Source organism: Lissotriton helveticus, chromosome 6 (genome assembly GCF_964261635.1).
Source record: "Lissotriton helveticus chromosome 6, aLisHel1.1, whole genome shotgun sequence".
Taxonomy (NCBI): domain Eukaryota; kingdom Metazoa; phylum Chordata; class Amphibia; order Caudata; family Salamandridae; genus Lissotriton; species Lissotriton helveticus.
Window position 1 is genome coordinate 202,228,303 of NC_136067.1, and position 16,953 is coordinate 202,245,255.

A 16,953-nucleotide genomic window follows, 5' to 3' on the forward strand; every position below is an offset into this window, starting at 1 on the left:
TCAGGCAGGGAGAGACGTTCTGTCACATCCATAATCAACAAAAGGAAAAAAAAATAGCAAAAGCTTAACCAATATAGCCAGCAAGGAGAGCCCAACGACGGAAGAAAAATTATCTCAGATTCTGATTGATGTTGTAGGGCTCGAGCAGAATGCAAAAACCATAACAACCAGTTATCAACCGAAGATTTACACAAAATTTGCGTTTTTAAGGGATGCAGGAGCAGCCCTCTGCATAAGAAATGAAAGTCTCAACAGCCTTCCATCCCCTTTGTGCCAGGTGAAAATAGACCTTCAAGCACTTGCTGTAGACATGTCAGTCCAAAACAGTGGAGGCAGAGAAGGTAAAGAAGAAAAAGAAGGCAACTGAGAACATAAGTCCAGAGTTACAAGTACCCCATATTTAGAAGACTAGAAAGAGAGGACGGCATTCAAAGAGACACCCACTGAACTCTTCCAGGCAATGGAAACGGTGCCTGGGATCTTTCAGATATCAACATCAAGAGAAGAGCCCGATAAAGTTCCACCACCCAAACCTATTGTCACCATTCTCTCGGGGAATTCTAACTCCACTTCTGATAAACACGATATCAATTCCAACAATTTCCAAAATATTGGGAAATCGCCAACAACCGCTCTCGGCATAACCTTCTTATCCAAAACTCACGAACAGGTGTGCGGAGGAATCCCAGTTGGCTTGGCAATGGGACTTAAACCATCAAAAAATGTAGCCATCTGCACCAAAAAAGAGAATCATATCGATCGTCTGGAACCACAGCCCCAAAAGTCCTCGGGTCCAAAGGTCATAAGCCACTCCTGCCCAGAGACAGGTTTGAAAATCCACCACCACAGGACCAGCCCTAGTAGGGCGGAGGTTTTAACAAGTATTGACAAAAGCATATCAAAGTGGGATAATCCAACCACAACGGATAGTCTCAACACTGTCTCTCCCTCCACTCTTAATACATAATCCACTTATTCTTCTTATAGCTCCTATCAAACAATTGGAGAAAAAGGACCAGACACCGTAGATGGCCTAACGGACTTAGCTGGCAATCTAGCTCATATGACATATAGTCAAGATCACCAAGAGCTTTCACATTCTTACCAATTTTTAGACTTCTGGCATGCAAAGGCCACTACCACTCCAAAAATCAGCAACAAAGTGGCCAATCGATTAGACTTAGACAAGCTCTGGGAATCCTTACTGGACACCATGCAGCTTTCTGTCAATGCCGTCCACTCTGACAAGATGGACGTTCAACTTTCCATCCTCAACTCAGTGGCCATCCACATCTCAAAAATCAACAGTAGACTGGCAGACATGAACAACTCGTTTAAAAGGGCCCAGGCAGATACGTATGTGGCACCAACGCACTGTACCTGTTTCGCCATAGTTGAAAAACTCTCCACCCTTCCATTGGTTATGGAGGACATCCTAGCAGACATCCGGAAAATAGCAAAAATCCCGAGTAAACAATCTCAGGATGCTCAAACAAACAGCCCTTTGATGGGTGCATCCTACTCCGAGAAGGAAAAGGTCAACATAGGATGGGAACATTTTATTTATTATTTATTTTGTGATTTATAGAGCGCCTGGTGACCCGAAGGCATCCCCGCGCTGTAAGGTTGTGAAATCCAGGAAGGGGAGACCAGGAACTATTTGGGGAAGAGGAAGGTTTTAAGTTTTTTACGGAAGAGGGCGTGACATGGTTCAAGGCGCAACATGCGAGGGAGGGCGTTCCATTTTGAAGAGGCCTTAACCGAGAAGCGGCGGCCACCGGTGCGCGACTTCTTAAATCTTGGGACTGTGGCCAGAAGTTCGCTGCCAGAGCGGAGGTTTCTGGGGGCTTTGTAGGGGGTGATCATGTCTTTGAGGGCGGCAGGTCCAGCCCCATTGATGAGTTTGTGCGTGGTGCACAGGGCCTTGAACTCTACTCGCTGGCGCACAGGGAGCCAGTGCAGAGATTTAAGAGCCGGTGTGGTCGGGGCTCTGGGAGGAAGGTTCAGAATGAGTCTCGCCGCAGCGTTTTGAGCACGTTGGAGTTTGGCCAAGGTGTATTCAGGAGCGCCGAGATATGCTGCGTTGCCGTAGTCCAACCGTGCTAGTATGAGCCCTTGGACCAGAAGTTTTCTGGACAGGGGGGGAAGGAGAGGGAGGATCTTGCGGATTGATCGGAGAAGGCCAAAGCAAGTCCCAGCGGTCTTGGCTGCCTGGGTCTTCATGGAAAGGTCCTGCTCCAGCCAGAAACCTAGTGTTTTGATTTCTGTCTTAGGCGTGGGAATATCACCGAAGGTGTCCGGCCAAACTGATGGAGGGATGGAGGACCATTTTTTACCCAGGAGCATGATTTCGGTTTTAGTACCGTTCAGCTTCAGAGAGGATTCGCACATCCAGGTGTGTATATCTTGCAGGCAGTTCAATAGGATTTCTGGGTTATTGTCCAGATGGGAAAGAGAGACGACGAGTTGGGTATCGTCGGCATAGTTGACTATTTTTATCCCGTAGGGGGTCACAACATCTTCCAAGGGGGCCATGTAAACATTAAACAGGGTGGGACTAAGCGAGGATCCCTGGGGCACTCCACATGTGAGAGGGAGGGGATCTGAACGGGAGTTGCCGTCCCACACCTGAAATGAACGACCGGAAAGGAAGGAATCGATCCAAGCATGTGCAGTTCCCATAATTCCTGCCCTGGCCAGGCGATGGAGGAGGACACGGTGATCCACCGTGTCAAAGGCGGCACTGAGGTCCAGGAGGATCACTGCCACTGATCCTCCTGAATCCAGGATACATCTTGCCTCCTCGATAACGGAGAGGAGTGCAGTGTCTGTGCCTTGGCCCGGCCGGAATCCTGTTTGGGACTGACGTAAGATTTTGTTCGTCTCAAGGAAGTGGGAGAGTTGCACGTTAACTAATTTCTCAGCTATCTTGCTGATGCAGGGGAGGAGAGATATGGGTCTATAGTTGGCCATATCGTCCGGGTTCAAGTGGGGCTTTTTAAGCAAGGCCTTGACGACTGCGCTTTTCCAAGTGGAAGGCACTGTGCCGTGGGTAAGAGAAGAAAAGGTAAGAGAAGAAAAGGGACCCCCAAATAATTTTCAAAAGGAAAAACAACCTGACAATCACTTAAACAACAGGCAGACAACAACTGCCCAAAAAAAAGTAGACCAAAAGAGTGAGGATTCTGGAAGTCATAATATAATAGAACATATCAGGGGTGACAAGCACAGTTATGACCATCCCTCAGAGGGATCCTCACCAACAAAACCTGAATCAGAGGTTTCTGATAAACCTGATGCTGCGAGAAACGAGGACCATAAACTTAGTCGCAAACAGAGAAGACAGGGAAGAAAGAAGAAACATAATATAATGGATTATTTTCGCACAGGTAGCATAAAACTAGGGGCGAAAAGTCCTGCTACGAGTATCTCAACGGAAGCACTGCACCCAGAAGGAGATAACAAAGTGAACTATCTGAAGACCCCAAAAGTAGGGGATTCCGACTCCGAATCGAAAAAGACAGAGGATGAATTAACAGAGCCACCCTTAAAAGTGTTGGAGGAAACCACAAAGAACGGAAGTACCTGAGCTCCAGCACCCTCTATCAAGAATAGATCAACAGAGAAACCCATCCCAAGGAAAACAGCAGGAGAAAGGAAACCAAGCCCCTCAACTACTCTAGCATCAGGAGATCCAGAACTTAAACTGGATAAGACGGCTTACTAATCAACAGTGCCACCTATAACAGCACAGAACGCAGACAGTGACCACGTAAGCAGAGTACCAGTATATACCATCAAGGAAAGGTCCAGAGAGGCAGCTATTGTAAGGAAATCATTCACCACCCCCAGGGCGGACCAAGGAGCCCTCCAACATGCAGGTTCCAACATGCACGCTTAATCGTCAACCAATCACAACTTAAAAATAATTAAATTCAGGAAAAGCAGGAAAGCATGCTGTGCACATCCATGCACAGCATGGCAGGCACCGCGCGGAGCCTGCCATGCTGTGCATGGAACTGCTTGGGGGTACCATAGGTACCCCCCATGTGCACCCCCCAACCCCCAGAGTCCCTGGGGGCCCGCAACGGGCCCCTGCATGGATTTTCTGCATGCCTTTCCGTGGCGGCATTGCCGCCACGGAAAGGCATCCACAATTGCCCATCATAATATAGCTGGCGGTGTCTGATAGACACCGCCACCATATTATTCTTTTCCGCCCCGGCCGTAAGGCGACCGGGGCGGAAAAGCGGTGGACAGTCTTTCCGTCCGCCGAGGTTCCCCCCGCCATACTAATATGGCGGGGGGGGGGAACAAATGCGGATGACAGGCGGACATCATAATGGGCCCCATAGAGTGGACATAAGGGAGGGAAATATCAAAGAGCAACTATTACTCCTAAACATCTACATACACCCTTGCGATAAAATCAAAGGACCGAAAATAGTGGGGGCAGAGATAACTAGATTATTGACAGAAGAATCCACAACTAATCTGCTACTGTTGGGGGACTTTAATATGCGTCTGATGGGGCCACGGAAGAGGGACAAGCTACTTGATGAGAAATACATCGCCTGGAACATTTCTCGTCAGGAGCCGAGTGCCAAGAAGCGACAAGCACTACACGCTAAGAACCTTGTAAAAAAACTGAAACATTTAAGCTTTGTGGCACTAAACAGGTGCTTTCCTGGAGACCACATTCCACAGTGCAATTTCAAGCATGTTGATTACACTTTTGTATCCTTATCATTCTTCAGCAGGATCACAGGCTTCCAGATTGGGGCCCACGATCAAAGTGATCATTTGCCACAAGAAATTTCTACAAGATTATCTAGAACATCATCAGATATGCCAGTCGAGGGCCCAGAGTCCATTTATACAGACAATTTCAGGAGGTTAAAAATTAAAACTAATCATCCAGAGGAACTATTATCAACAGCAAAGGCAATATGGGAGCAACGGGAACAGACAGATGTAAACGTAAATATGATAGCACACTGAGAACACCTAACCAAAGCTCCCCCAGCTTCAATGACAACTAGTTCTCCAGTCCGTCAGGAGAACCAAATTTTCAATTTTACAACTTCAAACCTCCGCAAGCGCAAGAATGCAATAAATAAATTAATACGTAATCTTTGACGCACAGGCCATGATCCCATTTTACAAAGGGATCTATCGCAACTAAAAGCGAAAAAGAAAAAAGAAATTTGGCAGACAAAAAGGGAAAAGGATGATAACCTGTGGGCGAGGCAACTGTACGATTCCAAAATGAACAAGATTTTGGCGAACAATAAACAGGTTAGCCAACCAGAATGTGCAAAGAGTAAATTCCCATCTGTCAGAAGAAGCCTGTGCCTCGTACCTGCACCAACACTTTATTGCTCCACGGAGGCAGACCTCCCGAAATATACCAGAGGCATCCCCTCTACATTTAAATGTTCCAACTGGAAATGTTCATCTTTGATTCACAACTCTCCAGACCAAGAATAGGATAGCCAAGGGCAAGAGGGAGGGCGCACCGGGCCCTAACGGGATTCCACCAATTCTATTCAAAATGGACCCGGAATACTGGGCTTCCACTCTACTACTGCTGTATGGCCAAATAGCAGGAGGAGTCATCATCCCGGACTCCTGGAGGGGGGCAATCATATCCCCAATATACAAGGAAGGGGATAAGAATTTAGCAAAGAGTTATAGGCCCGTGGCCTTAATTGACATTGAGGCGAAATGTTACGCTGGCCTTCTTCTGGATGACCTTACTACCTGGGCTGAAGAACAATCAATTATACCAATCAACCAAACAGGCTTCTGCAAGGGCATGGCGACAACTACCAACATTCTTGCAATATCCCTACTGATAGACAGGGCTAAAACAGTAAAACTTCCCCAATTCATGTGTTTTATCGTCTATTCGTCAGCTTTTGACAAAATCGATAGAAGTAAACTCTGGAACAAACTCAAGGAAATGAAAATACCATCTGCTCTCCTTAACCAGTTTATATTGCTTCATACAAATACTAGAGTCCAAGTAAAGCTAGGGGATGGAAAGTACCTGTCGAGGCCAATTCCAACAACCATAGGGCTTAAACAGGGGTGCGTCCTGCCACCAACGCTCTTCAACTTATTTATGTATTAACTTTCGTCATAACTGAAGATCTGCAATTCTCCTCCGCCAAAGCTGGGAGGGCTTTTACTTTCTAACCTCCTGTACGCAGACGATCTCGTACTGGTTAGCCAGACCCCCATCGGTCTCCAACACTTATTGGACACAACTAGTCGATATTCAATATCTAATGGATTAACCATTAATCATGACAAAACGAAGGTTATGAGGATACATCCAAAGAAGGAAACCTCTAAATACTGCTGGCATACAGCAGATTCACCAATCAAAGTAGTTGACCAATATAAGTATCTAGGAGTGATGATGGATAATAAGGGGACTTTTAATTTACAAAAAGAAACAATCAAAAGAAGAGGCAACACGATCGCGAAAGCCATAAAATCAAAACAGAAAACTGCTTGCCCTAGCCTTATCCCACTGCTACAAGTCTGGCAAGCGAAACATCCCGGCAATCACTTATGGGAGTGAGTGTCAGAGGGGAAGAGATGCAGTTACTTTGGATAGAACTGTCTCAAGAGCTGTCAGGATAATATTTAATTTACCATAGCACGTCTCGTAGGCCCAAATAAGGCTAGATTTCGGCATGCAAAGTCAAGAAATAGCCCGTAAAGGAGCCTATGCAAAGAGCTGGTATAGGATGAAAGAATCTGAAGCAGGCACACTGAACTCACATTTATGGAATGAAATACACCTAAAGAGGGAGAGTGCAGCAAGGACCTATTTGACAGCATCAATAGATCGTCTGGGACTCAAGGAACTTTGGGCTGCCTCAGGGTCCTACTATTATTTTAAACAAATTGTAAACAAGGAAGTGAAAAAGCTATCACTAGTAGAAGACAAGGCGGTACTTACAGAAAGAGCTCACAGATGGTTTGTGGTCCACAGCTATGACAAGTCCTCTCCTCAACCATACTTAGGCACGAGTTTTAATAGAAAGAAGAAAGAAAAATACCTTCACTTTCGATTGGGTATTTTACCATCTATACCGCATCTTTCCCTGTGGAAACGACTCCAGGGTCAGTAAATATGCCGCCTATGTGAGGATGCCAATGAAAGTGTATTACACCTATTATGTATCTGCAGAAATGTACAGGCCGAACGGCCACAGTTACTAAAACCGCTTTTTGTAAGTAAGCGGATAAGAACCTGCAGACAAGCTGTGAAGGCATGTTTTGGAGGTGGAGATGTACAGCTAGTGTGTTGCTTTGTTCAATTCATGGAAGTGGCCGGGGCAAAAGCTCTTTCCTCAAGCGACCAGATCGCTTAATCTTTGCATCTCATGGCCCCTTAAAGCGTTACATTAAAGTGAAAATGACATTTTCTGGTCATTCAACACCCAGACGATACATGCTTAAGTAGAAAAGCGAACAGCAATTTTCCATCGTTGCAGTTAAACAACCTACCGATGAGGGAACAGTCAACAACTGCTCTACGCATGTTAATACAACTAATGAAAGTTTTTATATGTTGTATTTAAAAAAAATGGTTTTAGAATATGAACTCTGCTGCTACAACACTTTTTAAATGGAAATTGTAAAGGTTTTATTTAACCAAACAATAAATATTACTTACTGGTTGGGCACAAGGATGTTTTTTATGAGCTATGCTATATGCATGTGTGGTGTTCTGACTAATATATTCTTTGTGGAGCTCTAGCGCCGTTATGGTATGTGCCATCCTAAGAGATGGTATCTTCATTGCTGAACTTAAAGTAGGTCTATGAAGTAACTGAGACTGGTGTTTTGTTGGGGTCCACACTATACCTTTAAATCAGTCTAGATGTTTGGGGTTTGGTTTGTTTTGGAGACACTGCTGCACACAAATGTAATGTTTAAAAGAGCACTGAGAATTGGAATGCCCACATTGTGAGTGCTAGAAATTTGCAAGGAAAATGTGGTTGCAAAGGGGCTTTTTGCTCCTCCCATCAAAGTTACAGGGAACTCTATAATTTATATGAGATTGGTCCAGTGGTGGCACATGATTAAGAGATTACTGACAGCCCTTTTCAGCCAGTAACCATTTGTAAAGTGTAAGGTATATTTGAGGGAGTAGACAGCAGTCCTGTGGTCTGTGCAGTCTGAGCTTTTACTGAGTTTTAGAAAGTACTAGTAAAATATGTGGGTTATTATGTGTTATTTTTGTTTATCACGATGAAAATGTCAGGCCTGCAATATTTGAAAAGATGCTCAAGAGAAGCAAGGCATGAGAAATGCAATTGCTTTGCAGTCTTTTATACGTAAGATATAAAGATGGTATGTAATTGGTATGACTGCTTTAATATTAAAATGTAATATCTTTGTAGTTTCTTTGGTGAAAACCATCTACCAAGCATTTAATCATTTTTGTATTTGCATTTAATGTAACTGCTACCACAAAAGCTTCCACCCATCCATTATTCAGCTTCATGGATGCATGTATCTACCAACTGTACTTGTTATAATCCCCTGACATATGCCATAGTAGTTATGCACCATGGACCTGATATATGATCCCCAATTACACATTTAGAATGTTAAAATTGTACTCTAACTGGTTTGTGAATAGGGCTGCAATTTTCAATGTGACCTCTGCACTAATATGGGGTTGCAAAATTACTTACCTAATGAATATTAATGAGGCAGGTCACAATTTGCGGCCCCGGTGACTGGCTTTGCATGCAGGGATTGAGGACCAAAGAAAAAGCACACCTCTGCCTCTCCATTTGCATTCCCAAATGGGAAACTTAAAAAAAAAAAGTAAACCATATCCATTCAAGCGATAGATGCAGATTATTTAAATAAATGTCTCTCATTTGGCAAAACATCAACTGGAGCTAGCAGTTGTACCCCAAACCACAGCCTAGTGTCCGTGAGTCCCCTCCCCCCACACGATGATGTCCCACAGGAACAGATTTATCTTTGCAAATCAGTTATGAACCCAACTCTGAGGTCTTTAACTGATAAATGATTCTAAATGATAAAAGGTTGCCACCCCACTCAGGGGTCAATATTTGATAAATGATTTGCAAATACAATTCAACAAGCTGTGTGTGCATAGGTCAAAAAGAAAGGTAAAATAGGAGGTCTCTTTTATCACTAAACGACTTATTACGACTATGGCAGTCCAACCACTCTATTATAAATTTGGCATTCAGACCACCAAAGGATTGAGGCAGCCGCGGGGAAACCGTGATCCTTTGGTGGTGTTGCAGCAGTGTGAGGCCACAATATACTGGTGGTGCCGCTGCAGCATCACCAACCATATCACGAGTTTCCTTACTGGCCTCCTTTTCATGGCGATGGGGAACCTAAGGGAGCCCTACGTGGCACCCTGTTGCCCCTGGGCCAGGGGCTGCATGCAGGGGGGCACATGATGTGCCGTCCTGTCAGTAAGCACCCCTGTTCCTGCCCGGCATTGACTGCACACTCCATGCCGTGCAGCAACGTACATTGGTGCTCCCTTTGCTGTGGCTTTCTAAGGCTCAGATGTGAGCCTTTGAGCGGCACTGCTGTGGGACCATCAAAGCACTGCCTGCCAGACACGAATGAACTAATAATCTGCCGGGCGGTATGTGGCCGAGATTGGCAGTATGGCAGCAGGGCTCTGGCATGGCGGGCCGCTACCACACTTCAAACTCGTAACTAGGCCCTAAATATTTACCTGTCTATTAAATCAATTCGAACTGAATCTGGTGGTATGCAATTCAGTTGGTAATCTGTACAAAGTGTAAGTTAAAGAAGTGCAAAACTAAAGTTTTCACTAGTTCTCTGGTTTCTTTAATGCTTCCCAGATCCTAATTTTTAATGTGCTCTCAGAAAAACAGATATGCACAAATGCACTCACAAAAAAGATTGTATTAATACAATGTATCTTTCCCTCAGGCGTTTGACGTTGGCGCTTCTATGATCATCCACGCCTTTGGAGCCTACTTCGGTTTAGCCGCAGCACGTGTTTTGTATCGTCCAGCCCTAAAAGATGGACATGAGAATGAAGGCTCTGTGTATCACTCTGATTTATTTGCCATGATTGGTAAGTGCTACAAGCAACTCTGAAGAAAAAAAATATTTGTAATTTTAATTCGATACAAAGTTGGTTTGCAATTTGTGGGCTAATAGCTTCATTGAAAGACACTTATGCTTCTAAGAGGGGATTCACATTTGGCAACGAGAAGCCCCAAGGTGAAAGTGTACTCTAGAAACAGCACATAGTTGTAAAGTGCGGACATATAACCTTTAAGGGTTTCAAGGCACTGGGGTCCATCAGGGACGGGGCGGTTCCTTCCTTAGGGCACAAGGGCATTGACCCGCTGCTCCATCAGCCCCCACATACTTTAACTTAAAAATTAAAGTGAGTCTTATGCTGCTTCTCTCAATGGCATTGCCAGTTAGGTAACTTACTGCTTGAGGGTGGAGTGAGGATTGATTGACAGCAGGGATGTCTTGGAGGGCTATAAGTTAAGTGCGCATGTCTGGCTGGACTGGTGTTATACTGCGGCCGGCCTGACATGCACACTGATGGTTTCTCTAACCTGTGCAATGTTAAGGGGTCGGTGGATTACAGCCTTTGGAGCCTTTGTTTTCCCTGCCCCTACCAACCTCTCAGTAAGAGCTCTCAGTAACACAAGGTAAATTAGACGCCTACTCTTCGGCGCATTGTTTTAAAATTGCTTCTATTCTGTTTTATCTTGAAAACTTGTTTTAAACATTTAATTTACTTTATTCATTTAACTTACTGCCGTTTTCGTCCATTTGCTAATTTGCACAACTGTCAGCTGCTTTGTACTGTCTCCGGTCCGCCGCAGCGTGTGCTGATTGAGAGGAGGGACGAGGTACTGTTACTCCTTCCTCTGGCAACATTTTATAGGTCAGCATTGTAGTTGGTGCTGATCTCTCCCGCCACTCCCAGCGGCTCATTAGGAGGCATGCAGTCTGGACGCGCAGCGGATGCGCACAGCGGACGCACTCAGCTGCGCACCAAACACCAGCCCATCTGTGCCCATTCGCGCCTGGCCTTGGCCTGCCGCCTGCCTCGCTGCCCGTTCCCAATTGTAGCTTAGCTTTATTATCTACATCCACCTGACGATCTCCACATACATGGCTAACCTACAATATTCAAGTCAGGAGCTCCATTCCTTTAACAGATTTCCTCACTCTGAGCAAAATATAAATTCTTCCCTAACAATGGACACCATAGGGAGCCATGATGGTCTATACCCTACTCTAAGGAGCCACAGCAGGTTAGATAATAATGACTCAACGTTTAACTCTAACAACATAACAGGGTTATATTGTAACGCTCAATCACTCCCTAAGCATGCCTTAGAAATCCGGACTCTACTTGATTTTGGGAAACCAAATCTCTTCTTCAACACGGAAACCTGGCTCCATATGAGTCCTCCACCGCTGACATTTCCCTAGCCTTCCCCCACAACTACCAGGTGAGTAGAGTGGATAGGAATGAGAAAAGGGGCGGAGGTCTAGCCATCGCATTTAGAGCTAACATCAAACTTACTATAACTGATACTCTTAGTGCAGACTGGGCAGACATTCGGATCTTTAAAATTAATAGCTTATCTAAGGGATCCTGGATGGGAGCTATTCTCTACCACCTCCCAGGCAGTAAAGCCCACTTCTCTAGCCCTCTCACGGAGATGATCGCCCCACATGTTCTGACTGCTGACAATTTTCTGTTACTGGGGGATTTTACTTATCATGTTGATCTCTCCAATGACCCACCCTCAATCGATTTCATTTCCAGCTTAAGCACTTTAGGGCTCAAACAAACAGTGAAAGGCCACACCTGCACAGCTTGTCACACCCTAGATCTTTTATTTATACATTCTCCCAAAATAAAGGTTGACCCACCTCTGCCTGTTCTCTGGTCTGACAACTACCTATTGAAATTCAAAACACCGATCACATCTACCTGCCAAAAAGACTCTGTAACAGAACCAATATGGCGTAGGTCCTGGAATAAAATAAATATGGAATCTTTATCCTTACATTTCATCACTCTCCCACTGCCTAATTCTAACCACCCTAATGATGCAGCCAATCTGCAAGAAGTTGCTATCTGTCAGGCGCTTGATAAAATTGCCCCAAAGAAAAAAGTTAAACGCTTTCACAAATCTTCCCCTGGTTCACTCCTGTTTTAAAAATAGACAAATAAGTGGCCAGGAAGGCTGAACGTAAATGGAGACACTCAAAAAGCCTCATTGATCGAAATGATTATAAACTTTTACGTAGGCGTTATCTAGACCATATTGCCTCTGCAATTTTTTTTTACCTGGGTAAAAAAAAATAATAAAGCTTCCAATTTCCATAAAGAATTGTTTAAGATTTTGAAAGAATTTACAAATCCTGCTTCAACTCAGCCCCCACAATTAGCTTCACAGGAGTTTGTTGACTCTCTATCTACTTTCTTTGTTGATAAAATTGACAGTATTTACAGCCAGTTTCCTCACACTACTGTTCAATCGCCAATTCAGAGATTAGATGATAATTGTTCCTTGATGGCTTCTACCCTTAACGAATTCTCTGAATTCTCATTGGAAGAAGCCACCTTGGCACATAAAAGGGTGAAATCAGGTACTCTCACTGACCCAGTTTCCTCCCAGGTTCTATCAAAAATCAGTCTAGCTATTATTCCAAGGCCTACAGACATTCCTCGGTACCCACTAGGTGGAAGGAGGCTATAGTAAGACCCATCCTAAAGAAACCCACCTCAGATCCTGAACTGCCAAACAATTATCAACCAATCTCCCTTCTTCCCCTGTTCGGTAAAATTCTGGAGTCATTGATAAACGGGCAATTAATCAAACACCTGGAAAATTATAAAGTGTTAGATCCTTCTCAGTCAGGATTTTGGGCCTTCCATAGTACTGAAACGGCCCTACTAGAAGTGGTGGATAACATTAGACTCTCTCTGGACAATCAAAAATCCGCCATCTTGGTCATTTTGGACCTGTCGGCCGCCTTCAACACCATCTCCCACTCCATCCTTTTGGAGCACCTGTGGGAGGCTGGTGTCGGAGGCCCAGCATTGGCTTGGTTCAGGTGTTACTTGAGTGATCGAACGTCCATAGTTCAAATCGGTGCTTTTACATCCAAGAGCCAATCCATCAACAGGGGTGTCCCCCAGGGATCCATTTTGAACCCTACGCTCTTCAACTTACATGTATCCCCTCTGGCCAAAGTTATCAAGGACCACTGCTTCTACACACTGTCGTACGCAGATGATACGCAGTTGTTAATTACTCTCGGACCTGACGTTGCTGATACTAAACATAGATTCAGGCAATGCATGCTGGATATAAACAACTGGATGTTAACTAACAACATCCAGCTAAATGAACATAAAACAGAAATTGTTCTTTTTGGCAATGCCCAGGTGCTATGGACAAATGATTGGTGGCCTTCTACCTTGGTACTTGCCCCCCTCCGAAGATAACAGTCCGCAACCTTGGCGTAATGACTGACAATCAACTTTCCATGTATGACCATGTCAATCATGTGGCGCGTACCTGCTATGGGCTACTGCATGCCCTCCACAAAATCTTTAAATGGGTCCCACTACCTTCCCGTATGCCATTGATCCAGCTTATTTTTAAACAACAAAAACGAAAGCCAGTACTGAGACTTAATAAACTAAACCTAATTCTCCACACAAACCATAAAGTAGATTTATAGCCGTGATGGGATTGAATCCATCAAAGTCTGTTTTAATTTTCAAACTTTCTTCAAGAACATACTACAAAGTATTTCATAAATATGTGCCACAACAACGCAAATTGAACGAAATATACAAAAGACATAAAATGTCATACACCAAAAACCACTTGGACACCTTCATTCATACTTACTGTATGTATCAACACCTCACTCAACCAACACTGTCATTCCCAATCATACAAAAGTACACCCATACAACCTAAATCCAGACGTACAACAACAACAAAGTGAATCCCATGTCAACAGAGAAAATCTTTTCAATTGAACAAAAAACGGGTAACACAGGGTTAAATCTATTAAACACTTGGGCCCTGTGTCCCCAACACTAGATGTATACTCTTTAACCAGCTGTTAAACCACAGTTTTGATTTGACAAGGAAAAACAAAAAGGTCGACGCGTTTCATACCGGACCCTTTAGTCCAGTTCTCATCAGGACCAAAACGAATGTGAAAGAGGTTACAAAGAAACCTCCTTAAATTCATGAACTTATTCAACGTTTCATAAAAAGAGAAAGACACAACCAACGCCATGCCTTACAAATGCCTCCTACCTTAATTTCAACGATGTACTTCATTGAGTTCGTCAGTGACAATAGTATATCTGTGAAAGGACAACACAGAGCTGTAAACACAAGTTAGTCTGCCTAAAACAGAGTCCTCTGGCATTCACGTCATAATTGTGAACGGGACCTTTCTTTACCTAATAACAGTAGATATCACGTGGGGGCTGGGAAGCTCAATTGAGAAGCGTGTGTTGGCGGCACCAACTGGCTAACATCTGATGGCGGGGATGAATCTGCAATAACCAAAGTAAATCTAATCAGGTTATACCCCCTTGTCCAGATCCATGTTGTCAGTGTGAGGAACATTACTGCTCCTAACTTGTTTATAAAAAAATCTTACCTCGATCGACTATCTCGGTGCATGCACTCTCAAAAATCACGAATGGAGCCCCGGGGGTTCTGGGACATGTAGTTTAGTTACCGCACTCCTCCTATAGAAAATACAAAAAGGCGAGGGGGCGGCCTAATCATAACTCCTACCCAGCTTTCGTGTGGACGTACTGTCACTCACGCTTTGCCAGCGCCCTCCGAATAATCTTTACCTTGCGGGAAGACACTGTTGTTCAGCCGTAGTTTGTTTGTGTTTTGATAAAGCTTGCGGGATCTACGTCGTTTGCGGGACACCTCCAATTAGCTCCGAGGGTAGTAATTTGTAGAAATGCCTGTAACAGAACATGGCATATGGTCAATATAGCTATCCACGCTGTTACAAAACACAACGCCCGAGCGTAGTCCAAACAACCTACTTTGGAAAGGAAGACAACTTTCCAGCAACAGTAAACGCGTCCCCAGTCAATTCTTCCCGGACGCGCGTCAATACCGGAAGACCTCAGTATACCGAGGGAGCCCGGGGGATGCAGTAAAGAGGAATCAAAACCTGTGACAGGTCCTCCTTGTCACGTGCTCACACTGGCGCGCTAGTAGTGAATGGTTAAATCAAATCGGCGGGGAGGGGAAACTCCATTTTGGTAACTAGGCAACCAAGTTGAGTCGGCCCATGAACCTATGTGCAGTAAGAATTACTATGAGCACCGGCGGCATGAAAGATAAATTAAGATGCCCGGAAAATAACTGCAAGTTCTTTAAGCCCATTCGTTGCTGAGTTGAATTTCATAATCAATTGTGCTTCCCGTTGGTTCAATCTCTCTTCCATATCTCCACCTCTAGTATCCGTTTCCATCTTAAAACCGACAGCCCATTTGATGTCCTTTTCTGTATACCCCTCATTTTGCCAGTGGTTGACCAATGGTGCATTGACTACTGATCTCCGAACCCTGGATTTATGTTGTGTAATACGTTGTCGAATTTCTTGAGATGTTTTGCCTACATATAGCTTGGGGCATGTGCAGAGGATCCCATAAATGACGTTTTTTGTTTTGCAGTTTGAGAACTCATTGTGCTTCCAAAAAATGCCATTATGCACAAATACATCTCCTTCAATTGTCTGTTCGCAACAAGTGCAGGTGCCACACTTATGGTGGCCCTGGACTGGTGGCAGGCCGAGCAAGCTTTGTAGAGTGACATCTTCTCTTTTGGGCAATGCTGCCCGTACCACAAAGTTAGCGATACTTTTCTCTTTCTTGAATGCGAAGAGTGGTGGCTGTAATAGGTCTGTATCCAGATTTGATGAATAATTCTTTTTAGTTGGTTTGCATTAGGGCAAAAAGTCGTCACACACACAATCCTCTGTAATGGTGGCTTACTTCTCTTTTCCAGCAAAGATTCACGAGGAGTCCACCAGGCTCGGCGAAGTGCATGTTTTAATAACCTCCTCGGGTACCCTCGTTCAATCAGGCACTCTAATAGGTTTTGTGCATGTTGGAAATATTCATCCTTGAATGTGCAATTGCGCCGGATCCTTAAGAACTGGCCAAAAGGAAGATTTTGGTGAAGGTTTCGTGGGTGATTGCTTGTGTAATGCAACGCTTTATTGCGATCGGTTTCTTTTCTGAAGAGTGTAGTAGCCAGTGTGCCTTCAGACGCATATACTTTGACATCTAAGAATGTAATTTGGTGTTTCGAAAAGTTTAACGTAAATTGGAATCTTCTGTTCGTCTGTTGAGCCAATTAAATTGCTAATGATCCAGCTTAATCATCAGCCATCTGGATTATGGGATTGCCCTATTTGCGTCCATAAACGAAGAACTTCTAACCAAGCTCCAGGTTCTGCAGAATACAGCTGCTAGGTTGGTTTTAAACCTTTTCCCTTGCTCCCCCTCTGAACCCAGCCTGAAGGCTCTCCATTGGCTGCAGTCAAGAAGCGGATTAATTTTAAATTCTGCTGTCTTGTCTACAAAACTCTCAATGGACATGGTCCTCATTACCTTGCTAACAAACTGAAAATGTATCAGCCAGCAAGAACTCTTCGTTCTGCTAATAAACATCTATTAACAATCCCGAAGGTTCGTACAGTCATGAACGGCAGCAGACCATTTTCAAAACTAGCTCCTACTCTTTGCAACTCCCCGCTACTCTACCTTTGCACTGAGATTGACCACAAAAAGTTCCGTAGGTCCCTCAAGACTTGGCTATTTTAAATCTACCTTCTCTTTCCAGT

The 16,953-nt window shown here is 44.3% G+C and overlaps 1 protein-coding gene across 1 annotated transcript in view; it reads left to right on the plus strand.

Annotated features, from left to right (window-relative positions):
* RHAG (Rh associated glycoprotein) overlaps positions 1 to 16,953 on the plus strand; it is a 260,401-nt gene that overhangs the window by 103,472 nt on the left and 139,976 nt on the right. Inside the window, exon 4 of the mRNA XM_078647599.1 lies at positions 9,985 to 10,132. Coding sequence (XP_078503725.1) covers positions 9,985 to 10,132 — 148 coding nt within the window. The remainder of the gene's footprint in view (positions 1 to 9,984; positions 10,133 to 16,953) is intronic.